The sequence below is a fragment of the Trematomus bernacchii genome, unplaced genomic scaffold (assembly GCF_902827165.1).
Source record: "Trematomus bernacchii unplaced genomic scaffold, fTreBer1.1, whole genome shotgun sequence".
Classification (NCBI taxonomy): domain Eukaryota; kingdom Metazoa; phylum Chordata; class Actinopteri; order Perciformes; family Nototheniidae; genus Trematomus; species Trematomus bernacchii.
Genome location: NW_022987568.1, coordinates 367109 through 380000, shown reverse-complemented (window position 1 = coordinate 380000; position 12892 = coordinate 367109). Strand labels below are relative to the sequence as shown.

The 12892-nt window shown below is 43.0% G+C and overlaps 1 protein-coding gene across 3 annotated transcripts in view; it reads right to left on the bottom strand.

The window, feature by feature from the left end:
- Nucleotides 1-3040: 3040 nt before the first annotated feature.
- LOC117479099 (deoxyribonuclease-1-like) overlaps nucleotides 3041-12892 on the bottom strand; it is a 72992-nt gene continuing 63140 nt past the window's right edge. For all 3 annotated transcript variants that reach the window (XM_034126117.1, XM_034126119.1, XM_034126116.1), the window contains exons 2-9: nucleotides 9937-10081; nucleotides 9420-9508; nucleotides 7176-7256; nucleotides 6832-6935; nucleotides 6386-6498; nucleotides 5759-5913; nucleotides 3806-3899; nucleotides 3041-3217 (exon numbers count right to left, since the gene is read on the bottom strand). In XM_034126117.1, coding sequence (XP_033982008.1) covers nucleotides 3170-3217; nucleotides 3806-3899; nucleotides 5759-5913; nucleotides 6386-6498; nucleotides 6832-6935; nucleotides 7176-7256; nucleotides 9420-9508; nucleotides 9937-10074 — 822 coding nt within the window. In that variant the 5' untranslated portion in view covers nucleotides 10075-10081 and the 3' untranslated portion in view covers nucleotides 3041-3169. The remainder of the gene's footprint in view (nucleotides 3218-3805; nucleotides 3900-5758; nucleotides 5914-6385; nucleotides 6499-6831; nucleotides 6936-7175; nucleotides 7257-9419; nucleotides 9509-9936; nucleotides 10082-12892) is intronic.

Sequence of the window (12892 nt, the reverse complement as noted above, 5' to 3'; positions counted from 1 at the left end):
ATTAGCGTCAACGACAACATAATCCTTGAATCCAAACTTGACTATTTTTGGAGTAACGCTAGCCGCTGCCATGTTAACTGACACTCCTGCCGTCTAGTGGGTTGCCAGGTTTGCGCGCACGGCGCTATAATCACCCAATCACGTTTCGAAAAAACTAAACGTAATATCTCACTACAAAAACAAACGCAAATATTTAATTTTAAAAAGTCAAGTCCTTTCAAGTCATCTGTCTCAAGCTTAAGTCAAGTCTCAAGTCATGAATACCAAGTCAAAGTCAAGTCAAGTCTTTTATCAATGTTAGTCAAGCAAGTCTCAAGTCCAAAAATATGCACTCGAGTCCGACTCGAGTCAAGTCATGTGACTCGAGTCCCCTCCTCTGGTAATAAGGGTATCTTTATCTTGAATTGTGTGCCGCAGTGCGTTAGAATTTTTTCGCTCAGGGGTCATTTAGACGCTTCTTATGAGACTTGTGTTTTGTTTTGGTAAAAATGGTTCATATCTTCAGTTAGCTGAGATTCTTCCCGTTAATCTGGTGCTACACATTAATAGTTTCATAAATGTTAAGAAGCCCTGAGACATTATCTCGAAAAAAAAATGGTGGGAGGGGTCCAATGGGGGGACCGCCGTGCTTAAGAGGTTAAGGGGTTAACATCTGATCTGAGGGGAATTTCCTGTTGTTTATTTCTAACATTTAGTAGAGCACTTTGAGCTGCACGTGCTGTATGAAAAGTTAGTATTGATTGTCCACCACTGTTAGCCGTTAGCACTAAAGCTCACATTCAGACTGATAGGAAACACCAGAGGAGCTGAGAGAAAGTATCAGAGAACGAGGTAACACACAAGAGGGGAGTTAGTCGGTTCCGTAAGAGGTGAGTGTTAAATGAGTTATGACATCACTTATGACATCAGTTACGACTCGGATTTGTGGTCTTTCTTTGTGTATTTTCACAGTCTTATATTTCAACAATTTTAGGACAAACTGTGACTTTCTTGACATGGAAAATATTTGTTTAAATTGACAAACATCATATGTGTAATTCATGGCACAATTCGGGATCAAATATCTCAATAAGAGCACGATGACCTGACTTCACAATAAGAGCACGATGACCTGACTCCAAAATAAAGCATAAATGACCTGACTTCACAATAAGAGCACAGATGACCTGACTTCACAATAAGAGCACGATGACCTGACTTCACAATAAGAGCACGATGACCTGACTTCACAATAAGAGCACAGATGACCTGACTTCACAATAAGAGCACGATAACCTGACTCCAAAATAAAGCATAAATGACCTGACTTCACAATAAGAGCACGATGACCTGACTTCACAATAAGAGCACGATGACCTGACTTCACAATAAGAGCACGATGACCTGACTTCACAATAAGAGCACGGTGACCTGACTTCACAATAAGAGCACGATGACTTGACTTCACAATAAGAGCACAGATGACCTGACTTCACAATAAGAGCACAGATGACCTGGCTTCACAATAAGAGCACGATGACCTGACTTCACAATAAGAGCTCGAAGACCTGACTCCAAAATAAAGCATAAATGACCTGACTTCACAATAAGAGCACAGATGACCTGACTTCACAATAAGAGCACGATGACTTGACTTCACAATAAGAGCACAGATGACCTGACTTCACAATAAGAGCACGATGACCTGGCTTCACAATAAGAGCACGATGACCTGACTTCACAATAAGAGCTCGAAGACCTGACTCCAAAATAAAGCATAAATGACCTGACTTCACAATAAGAGCACAGATGACCTGACTTCACAATAAGAGCACGATGACCTAACTTCACAATAAGAGCACGATGACCTAACTTCACAATAAGATCACGATGACCTGACTTCACAATAAGAGCACAGATGACCTGACTTCACAATAAGAGCACGATGACCTGACTTCACAATAAGAGCTCGATGACCTGACTCCAAAATAAAGCATAAATGACCTGACTTCACAATAAGAGCACAGATGACCTGACTTCACAATAAGAGCACGATGACCTAACTTCACGATAAGAGCACAGATGACCTGACTTCACAATAAGAGCACGATGACCTGACTTCACAATAAGAGCACGATGACCTGACTTCACAATAAGAGCACGATGACCTGACTCCAAAATAAAGCATAAATGACCTGACTTCACAATAAGAGCACGATGACCTGACTTCACAATAAGAGCACGATGACCTGGCTTCACAATAAGAGCACGATGACCTGACTTCACAATAAGAGCACGATGACCTAACTTCACAATAAGAGCACGATGACCTGACTTCACAATAAGAGCACGATGACCTGACTTCACAATAAGAGCACGATGACCTGACTTCACAATAAGAGCACGATGACCGGACTTCACAATATGAGCATCTGGTAAGTCGGTTTTGAAGGTGTTTTTTTAGTTGGGTAACAATAAAGCCCTTTTTGGATTTAACCACCGGCTCTGTCTTGATTGCTGCACTACCGCTTTTCTCTTTTGTCAGCCCAGTCCTGTTACAGGTGGAAAAATAAACACAGTAAGAGGAATTCAGTTGTAGAATCAGAGCCAGTTTAGAACTACTGTAAAATATTTAAAAATACTAAATAGAAAATGACTGCACTGATTTAAAATTTAAAAATACTAAATAGAAAATGACTGCACTGATTTAGCGTAAATGCAATGACCTTCACTCTCCAGGAGTTACCGAACTTATAAGAAAATCCCATTCTTTTGTTATTTTGTACACAAATGGATGATTGCTACAGTATACACATGAATGCTTATCACTCTGACGTTTGACCTTATGTGAGAATGCTGTTCATTGACTCAAGTAAACCACTAAATATTAAACTAAACTTGAGAGTCATTGTCCAAGTTACTCTGGATACACATTGTCTTTATCTTCAGTAGAAACTGATATCCATTTCCTATAAAAGATCTCTTGGTTAATGCTCTCAATCATCACATTTCATTTACCTCACGTTTTATAAACACTACAATGAGACACTTCACTCTCCTGTTTCATTAAATAATTCGGCCTTTTTTATTTGTTTTATTCTTTTTCAATGCTGCATGGGTTCCAGAAGAACTCCAACTGAATAATCGTAGCTCAGATTCAGTCTGGAGGTCTGTGAAGTGGTTCCTGTGCTCATGATATCTGCACCTCCACAGGGAAATGGTCACTGACGGCCTTCGCCTGAGAGAATAGACAAAGAAACACTTTAGAAAGTTTCCCCTTGTGGATCAATTTGTTAATAGTTCTACAAAGCATACATGTCTCAGTTAAACATATACCAGGTGGTTTCTTTGCACAAGATGGCCTTAAAGGAAGCTAATAGCTAATAAATAACCTTATTAGGGTTTTGTGCTTGGTGTTTTCAGAAAGCTGCTTCCAAACTATTCCTTTAAAGAGATTAAAGAAAGCATTCAACACGTCCTTGTTCAGAGTCTGCTCTGAAAAAACTGAAGCGTTGACTTTAATTAAATGTGTTATGTTAACAGATTTTTAGGTTTTAAAGAATAATATTAAGTACAAAAAAAAGGGTAGGTTCAACTTAATGTTATAGCTTTCAGCTAACCTAATACAGTTATGTGAAATAATACATTTAATTAAAGTCAACGTTTCGGCTCTCTCCTCAATGGACACAATTGAGAAAAAGTGCTAGTGCTCAGAAAAAGACCCTTTGTGCACAAAGGCCCTTAAGACGATCTTTATAGACCATCAGACATTTAAGTACAATGAAACTGCAATGAACCTAGTGGGGTACTAGAAAGTTGTTATTACCTCATCCAGGGTAAGAGCATATTGATTCTTGAAGTCAAAGATGCCAGCGCTGCGGGGGTTCATTCCCTTGTACATGTCATCGGTGACAACAATCCTGCAGACAGAGGAAGAGAGACGTGATTAAGAGTGTGTGTGAAGGGTGTATATGATTATCCAACACGTTCTCACTCCCAACTCGTCCTATAGTGACGTTATGTCAGGATCCCTTGGCGTCACTTTAAAACGCACTGGGAGGACCTTTTGCGTCGAAAATCAACTATCAGGGAGTCCCATAGACTTGCATAGAGCTCCCTGAACGTCCGTGATAGACGAGTTGAGATCGCGGAGAATTGCTCTCCGCAGACCCATTCTCACAGCGTTTATCAACCCTTTTCTTACTCAATATCAAGCCACACCTATTGTTTTTACTTCTTTATTTTAATTGTATAATGTCGGACTTTGTTGCCGTCAGTTAGGGGGAGAGTAGGGGCTCAGAAAACTGAAATCTGTATTGTTTCATAGCTTTTTCCTTCAAATGTTGTATTATTTTCTAAACCTGTGACGAAGATGGCTTCGTCACTGTGGACTGACGGCTTCGGGCTTTGTATATTGCACATGTGTTTTATTTTGAAAAGTGTTCCCTTTCCCCATGTCTGTTGCTCCTCATTATGTTCACCTGGTGCCCTGTGTTGTCTCCTCCCCCCTCACCTGTGTCTTGTTGAGTTAATTAGTGTGGATATTTAGGCTCTGTGTTTCCTGTTTTGTTTGGTGTGTGAGATCCTTGTGGCTGGTGACGGTGCTCACGTGAACAGCGAGATTGAGGCTGTGTCATGTGCCCGTGAGTAATAAATGCCCACCCCGGGTTGTATTTTGGACGTTCTGCCTCTGCCTCCTTGCTTGGTCAGGCCGCTCAACGGTCAGCTTCACAAAACCACACACTGTTATTTAATCAACAATAAAACACAATTATCCTTGTTTTTATTTATTTGTTTGATTGTATAATGTAGGACGAGTTGTGTTGTTGATCTGTAATATTACAGTGTTACGTTGATTTGTTTGTCCTTCTCGGACCATGCACTACGCATTTCAGTGGTTTTGTGTTAGAAAAAAAAGCAACCAATCAGATCTTGTTCTGGGTCTCTGGGTAGAATATCCTTCAACCAAGGTATTCTATATCCTTGATAGAAGGCCCTGGCCGTTGCACTGAATGAGAGCGTACATTTGGATTGACAGTTTGATCAACCAATCATATATTGATTTGTAGCCAATGGGCGTGTTCTTTCAGAGTTTCCCTCGGTTCCAGGGTCCTCTAGAAGGCCCGGTAGTTCACTGGCTCGAGACAGAGGGTGTTTCTCAATCGCGAGTACGCTTGCTTGGTAGCACATGTCTGCCGAGCATCTTGCTTCAGAAGCGAGTCAAGAATACTTCCTGACATTTGGAAAACAAAGAGAGGAACACGCTAGCAAGTGTGCAGGTGTGCGTCATATGAGAGGCCCCGCCTTACATCTTCCGCCACAGATTTTGGAAATTGGTCCGTGCGCAAAGCATTGTGGGGATTTTAAGACAGCGGAGTCTACTCATGTGCAGCCTCGATATTTCTCCAAACGGAGTACGCCGGGCTCGGTAGATTTCCAAGTATGCTGGAGATTGGAACAGTCCTTCAGCGGCACTCGATGACGTAGTATGCTTGAAATAGTGGCTCTGGAGCAGCTTTACTCGCGATTGAGAAACACCCAAAGGATCTAGATGAATGTGATGAAGCAATTCATATGCCGGGTTTTTTTTTTTTTAATGTTGAAATGGCAAGTGCAACAGGTGAAGATGATGTTGTTGCGGAATTGTTGCGAGTACCCTTTTCAAGACGACAATTCAGTGAAAAGACGGACATTATAACGCCGGTGGCGGCGGGGGGGTGTGTGTGTCTACAGAAGGTCCAGTTGTGATAGACACGGTTCGCCACTGGTGTGTGTTCACCTGTCGTAAGCGTTTCCAGTGCGCGACACTGTAGTGTCAACATTGTTGGCGATCAGCCAGTGGAAGACATTGGTGTTGAAGAGGGGGATAGTCGGCCGCTTGCTCATTGGGACATAATTGCTGCCTGCGTTGAAGTCTCCGAGCACCATGATGTTCTGCAGGCAGAGGGGAAAAGCTCAAATTCATTATTTTAAAACTAGATCAGAATAATGTCATGGTAATGGGCAATCTAAAAACAAAACAACAAATGTAGGTAGGAAAAAACCCTACCTAACCCTAACCCTAACCCTAACCCTTCTGCTAATGTTGTGAATAAAAAAGACCCTTTAAGTTATTATTAGAAATGTTTGCCAAATAATGACTTAGTATCTTAAAATTATGACTTTTAAATGTTTTTGATACCATGTGATTTTTGAGAACGTTTCTCATTGTGTAGTAAACTAAGTATTATTTTGAGATATTTTTTTACGTTTGGTTTGACAATTTATTTAAAATGACTTACGGGATATTTTCTTGTGTTTTTATCACATTGGCAGATATGGGCTTCCAGTAATAGTGTTTTCTACTACTTTTACTAACAGATCGGCTAAAGAATAGTTTGGTGTTTCAACGGTTGTAGAGTTTTACATTGTTTTGCCATTTTCTTTTGGCCTCCTTCACCACGTCAACAAGGGCCTTGAGTTCTTCTACAGCAGTACTTGGAGAGGTGTGAATGGGGATCAGAACAAAGTCTGTCACAGCTGGAGACCAGGAGAGAGAGAGGAGTGAATGAAGAGAGACAATGAAAACAGAAGAAATACCGCTAAAGTAAGTAAATGTACTTCATCACATTCAACCACTAATACAAAACTAAGTCCTTTAAATTTGGCAGGAAGGACTTGAAACTTGAAAAAGAGGACTGAGGTAAATGTGGCAGAAAATATTAGACCAAAGCAAATGATAGAGTTTTTTAAGTGGTGTTGGTGACGGACAGACCTCAGGATCTCCTCTCACACAAGTCTGGTGCTTAGTTCTCTATAATAGTTGAGATAATCTACATTTCCAGTGAAAGAACAGAGTCTCTCCTCTAATACCGGTCTGTGTGGAGGAAAACTTGACGACGTAGGGCGGTCTGTTGAAGTCTCCTCTCTTGCCCCCATCGTATTGGAAGCTGCCTGTCGCGGTCACCGTCTGATCCCTGCAGAGGAAAGATGGAATTCTTAATTTTGAAGACGTCTCCAAACAGTGGATCGAGTTCATCGACTCTTTCTCATGGTCACATATTCACACAACTCCTGGAGCATTTTCTATGCTGTTTACACTCTTTATCAAACACATGTTTTCTCTTTCTGCTCACTGATCTGGGGAATTAACAAAGCAATACATACAAAAGATCATTTGACTGTTGGTGTTTTGTTTTTGGCAGTTTGTGTTTTACCTGTAGAGGAAGAGGTATCTCTCCTTATGTCTGCCGGGACCCAGGGGCTCACTGGAGATGTTTGTGAACTGATGAGAAACTCTGGGGAAACACACACAAAACACACACACACACACACACACACACACACACACACACACACAACACACACACACACACACACACACACACACACACACACACACACACACACACACACACACACACACACACACACACACACACACACACACACACACACACACACACACACACACAGAGATAACTTTTGTGTATCTTAAATCATAATGTGAGTTCATGATCTGTTGAACTTTTTTACAAACTTCTACAAAAGGTCACTATTAGTGCTGCAGCATTTGGAAAACACAACTATTATATTGATTGATATTGCAATTCCAATATGGAAGGGAATATATATACTGTAAATATATATATTACATATAATATATAATATATTAGAGTATATATTATATATAATATATAATATATATATGCCCCTTTCACACCAACGCGTTTTCAGCTCCGGCTCGGAGCTGGAGCCTGAAAAGTACCGGTTTTTCCTGTTCACACTGCAGCGGCGCCGCCTCTTAGCTCCGGAATGCGGTTCACTTCCAGCTCCAAAAAATTGTCGGTCTAGAGGCAAGAGCTTCGGAGCTAAGAGGCGGCGTCGCTTACGTCTCTCTTACGTCGAGGCGTGCAGGAAACTAAACCCACCTACCCTGAACATGGGTCGATTGAAGAGTCTCGTCATGCCTGCCTACAAGCAGTAGCGCTGAGCAAAGTGACTAGAAGGCAACCACACACATATAAAAAAAACACACTTTATAAAGTCAGGCAACACTAACCAGGCTTCGTGTGATTCTGTTTATTTGTACCTTACTTTGACCATCCGTTCGCTGTTATTGATCATTGTGGAGAGCAGGCAGACGTTTTGTTTTGTGCTATCGGATGGAATCAATACATGGGCTGCACAGGTTGTCATGTCCGACTATCACAAGTAGAATCATAATGAAAAATACGCCGGTAAAAAGTGCCTGTAGAAAACGGCTTAGCAAGTAGTCAGTTTAGCTTCGGTTGCTATGCTAACATCACCCATGTTATACCAGAGAAACTTTCATAACAGCGTTGTGATGCCAAACAGCGTCAATTCAGACTGACACACATTCACTTAAAGGGAACTGGGGATATGTATCAGCTGCTTGTGTGACAGTCAGACAGTGAATACTTTAGAGCCGTGTGAGCTAACCCGGAGCTAATGGGAGAATAAACTCCCGTGGAAGAGCAGCCAGCACTGCAGCGGTCGGTACATGCCGCTGAAACACATTAACGGAGCGTCCACACAGCAGCGTTAAAAAAATCTTGGAACGCTTCTGCCCATTCACTTTGAATGGGGTGACGTCACTTTGCCTCACTTTTCGCTGAACTGCATTGTGGGCAGCAGAGCGGAGATTTTCAGGATTTTCAGGATTCAAAGTTGAGCAATGTTCAACTTTTGAAGCTGAGGTGGAAGCGTCAGCCAATCAAATCCCGTTTATGCAAATCTGACAGTTCAAGCGCTAGCCAATCAAACCGCGTGTATGCTGGGAGAGACATACCGCAGGTCATTTCCTCATATTCCAAAACATGGAGGAGAAATTAGCGGTAGGGAATCACCCGGTGCTTTATGACCAGTCCCTATTTACCTACCGGGATACAAACCGGAGGAGCCAGGCATGGAGGGAGGTGGCAGAGACAGTGGTATGTTTTCGCCTGTTTGGGGAGTTTATATCCAGTTTACTTCTGGCTTTTTTGCTTCGTATGTCGGGGGCGGGAGATTCATGTGATTGGTTGTTGGTCGCGTTGCTCGGAAAAAATCCCCAAGCTTCAGATACACCCACCTCCAAGATTGTTTTAACACTGCTGTGTGGACGCTCCGTAATAAACAATGAACCACGGCACTCTGGAGAAAAGTATAAGGTTGGAGAAGTCGTTATTTAATTTAATCTGGCTTCGTATGATTAAAAGCAACACGATCATCGACCCGACGCAGTCCCCCCCCGTTGTTGTTGTGGGAGAAAATCAGCGACGTAAACTGTGACGTCATGACGCAGCAGCGGCAGCTGGGCGGTGTGAACAGAGCGGGAGCAGAAAAGGGAAACCGGAGCTGAACCAGAAAAGCTCTAGCTAGAAGCTAGAAAGGGAAAAGCGCTGGTGTGAAAGCCGCATGTGTGTAAGAATACTGTGTTTGCTCTTTATAAGTCTTACTGGTTAACAAGATCCATGAGACTTTGTATCACTGTCCCATCTTTGTCGCGGACTTCCTGGATCAGAATGATGTCATAGCGAAGGACAATCTGAAAAAAAAAGAAATCAGATTCAAGTTATTGAAGCAGTGACGTCATATTTAGTTAATGGTCAACTTTAGAAGATAATGTTATTAAAACAAAGTGGTGTAGCAGCAAAACGTTTTGTTTTCAGTTTAATTAATCAATTGGTGTTAATTGTTGTTCTAGGTAGGAGCAGATTACTAATTCTACACATTAACATTCATAGGCACTTCCTGTTAAACAGCTGTAAAAAATATGTCAAAAAATATGACCTTTAAATCATTAGTGTTAGAAACATGGGCAAAACAAATCACTTTTTAAACATTGAATTATTGTTTTAGGATACTAAATTAGTATGTTGAGATATTAGGTCAGTATTGTCAGTTATTACTTGCCAAGATACAGTCAAGACAATAAGAAAAAACTAATATTAAATTCCAAATACAGTTTCAGACCTCTTTGATGGTTGCCATGACATCTGTTTTCTTTGATTTCGTGGGTCCAAAACATTGGATGTTGAAGGCTCCAATCAGCAGACAGGAGGTCACATGCAGCAGGGCCAAGAAGAGACCCAGAGCACAAAGCAGACGCATCCTGGGACTAACAGGTCACAGACATATATAGTTAAAAATACTTATAATCACTGTTAAAGCAGTTATAATTCTAAATCTTGACCGTAGGACAGATGGACAGTTAGCATGTAATAGTTATACTGTGATCCACCTGATCCTGCTGTTGGAACATTTACTCAGACAATGCCCTGAAGTACAATTTACTTTTTTACATTTCTACTCCAGTATTGTTCTATTTCCTGCACGACATTTATCCACCTGCTTTTTACATTTGAAAGTATTTGTTAAAGCCATTTTCATTTCATTACTATGGTCTGAATGTTAGGCTTAATAATAAGATAAGGATTTAGATTAAACTCTTAATCATTTATTTTTTATATTTTTGACACACGATGGACACAGCTGATGGGGATGAGACGGGAAAGCGGTAAAGTGTTTTGATCATGTTCTTTTTGTTCTTTTTTGGATACTGATAACTTAGTTGCTATGAAGCGAGGAAATGTGTCTTCCTGTTTCTATGCCGTCTGGACCAATGAATAAAGCTCATCTGATTCAACAACGATCTCCGCTACATTCCTTTGGAAACAAAGAGAGGCGCGTCAAAACCCACAACCCCGACAGAGAGGTGGCTATTAAATGTAGACACGGATTTAAGTGTTTTTCCTGATAAAGTTATCTCTACTACGTAGCTTGTAGCATGTAGCTTGTAGCATGTAGCTTGTAGCATGTAGATGAGACGTGATGTGATTCAGCAGTCTTTATTACTTGTTTGCGCACATGAATATACATATGTGTGTGTGTGCACGACTGTTAGGACACACACACTGTTGTGTCCTAACAGTCGTGCACACACCAGGGGTGGAAGGCACTAGTTGATAGGCTGGCTGAGACGATGGGCCAGGCTGCAGTTGGTACGCCGGTTGTAGATGGCCCTGCTGGTACTGCGGCGGCTGGTACTGCGGCGGCTGGTACTGCGGCGATTGGTACGCTGGTTGTAGATGGCCCTGCTGGTACTGCGGCGGCTGGTACTGCGGCATTTGGTACGCTGCTTGTAGATGGCCCTGCTGGTACTGCGCCAGTTGATATGCATACTGTGCCGGAAGGACAGGCAGAGACTGATACGCTGTCTGCTGGGGGACAGCAGACTGTGTATAAGGTGAGGGCGCTACAGACCAGTTGTGTGGCCCGTAGGAAGATTGCTGAGGCATAACAACTGGATGTTGGGCCACTGGCTGTTGTGTAGCTGGTAGCTGGTGAGCCGGGTACAGCGCTGGTGCGTACTGTGGTTGATATGGTGGTTGGACAGGTGCAGCCGGAACATATTGATTTGCTGCGGATGTCGTCGTCATAGCCTGATATGGGATTTGTGTTGCCGCCTGCATGCTGCCATACATGGTTGCCACAGGAGGAGGCACAGGTTGGTATGGCTGGTACCTTGTAGTTGTCGGCAGTTGTTGGTCAACGTGACCGGCTGCCTGCATCCCTTGGACGATAGGTGACGACATGACCGTGCTTCAAGCCAGAATTGCTGTTGGCTTAGAAACAGCTCCCAACAACCGTACAGATGTGACTGTTGGTGGTAGAGACTGAGTCAATATGCTTCTCTCCTGCTTCTGACTCGGCATGAAGGCTGGGAGGGCTTGAGACTGGAATGTCGCTGTAGTCGTGCACAGCAGTGTTGTCGTTAGCAGCTTATCCTGATGCTTGGTGGCTTGTCCCAGCTGGATGGATAACGGCTGCTGCTGTAAGATGCGGTTATCTGCTTGTGAGTCCAACCAGTTTGAGTGGGTTGGAGGTGGATGGGACGAGAGGGGGCCAGATCCGTTCTCACTGAGGCTGTATTCTGACGATTGGTGACTGTGGCAGCTCTGCTCTGAGGGAGATGGCAGTCGAGGCACCACACACATATTCTGCAAGTCAGGCATGCTGCTAGCATAAGGTGCCATGTCCCACAAATGTGCCTTATTTGTTGCTCCTGGCAAGGAGTAAGAGGGAGGGCGTCCAATTGCAGTGTGTAGCTGGTCACTCTCAGCTGCTAACCCGGTTTGCAGGCAAAGTGACCGCAGCTGTCGCGCACTGTCATATTGGAGGGGGGTAGGATTAGGCAAGAGAGACTGTGGTAAGCTGACCTTATAGCCTTGCAGGTGTGTTGGAAGCTGTCGCTGTCTTCCTCCATGAGCTCCAATCGTAGCTGCTGCTGTTTCCTGTGCATCCATGGCGCTGTCGTGGGTGAAGCTCTCCGGCTCGAAGGACCAATATTGGGGAATCTTATGTGTTTTGTGATGTTTGCGCTGGAGCCGCTTTATCCAAAACAGCACTCCGGTTAGAGAGTTGACACGGAGACAGGAAGTACAGTCTTTGGACTTTATATTAGCTTGGTTCTGATCATCAACACAGAATAGATCATGCTTGATGTGGAATCACATACAGGATGTTGAATGGGTTGATGTTAATGATAACGTAGAGTAGAGAATGAATGAATGATTTATTCTTCACGAACGCATTCTCTCTGTGACGATGGTAATTATTAGGGATGCTCCGATCGATCGGTCACCGATCGAGATCTGCCGATACTCACTCTCTACCGATCGATCGGTGCTCTCTAAACATGCCGATCGCGAGGGCCGATCGCATGACGTAAAATACATGACACTTTTCTCTGTATGCGGCAAAACAAGCTCGCCAAAATGGCTTCACCGGTCTGGCATTATTTTAAGGTGTCCGAAAAAGACAGTAAAATAGCGGTATGCAACGTGTGTGTGAAGCAGAAATCCTGCAGCTCCACCCGCTGTGATGGGCGGTGTGAGCGGAGCGAAACACACAAGAGTTAGACCTAACA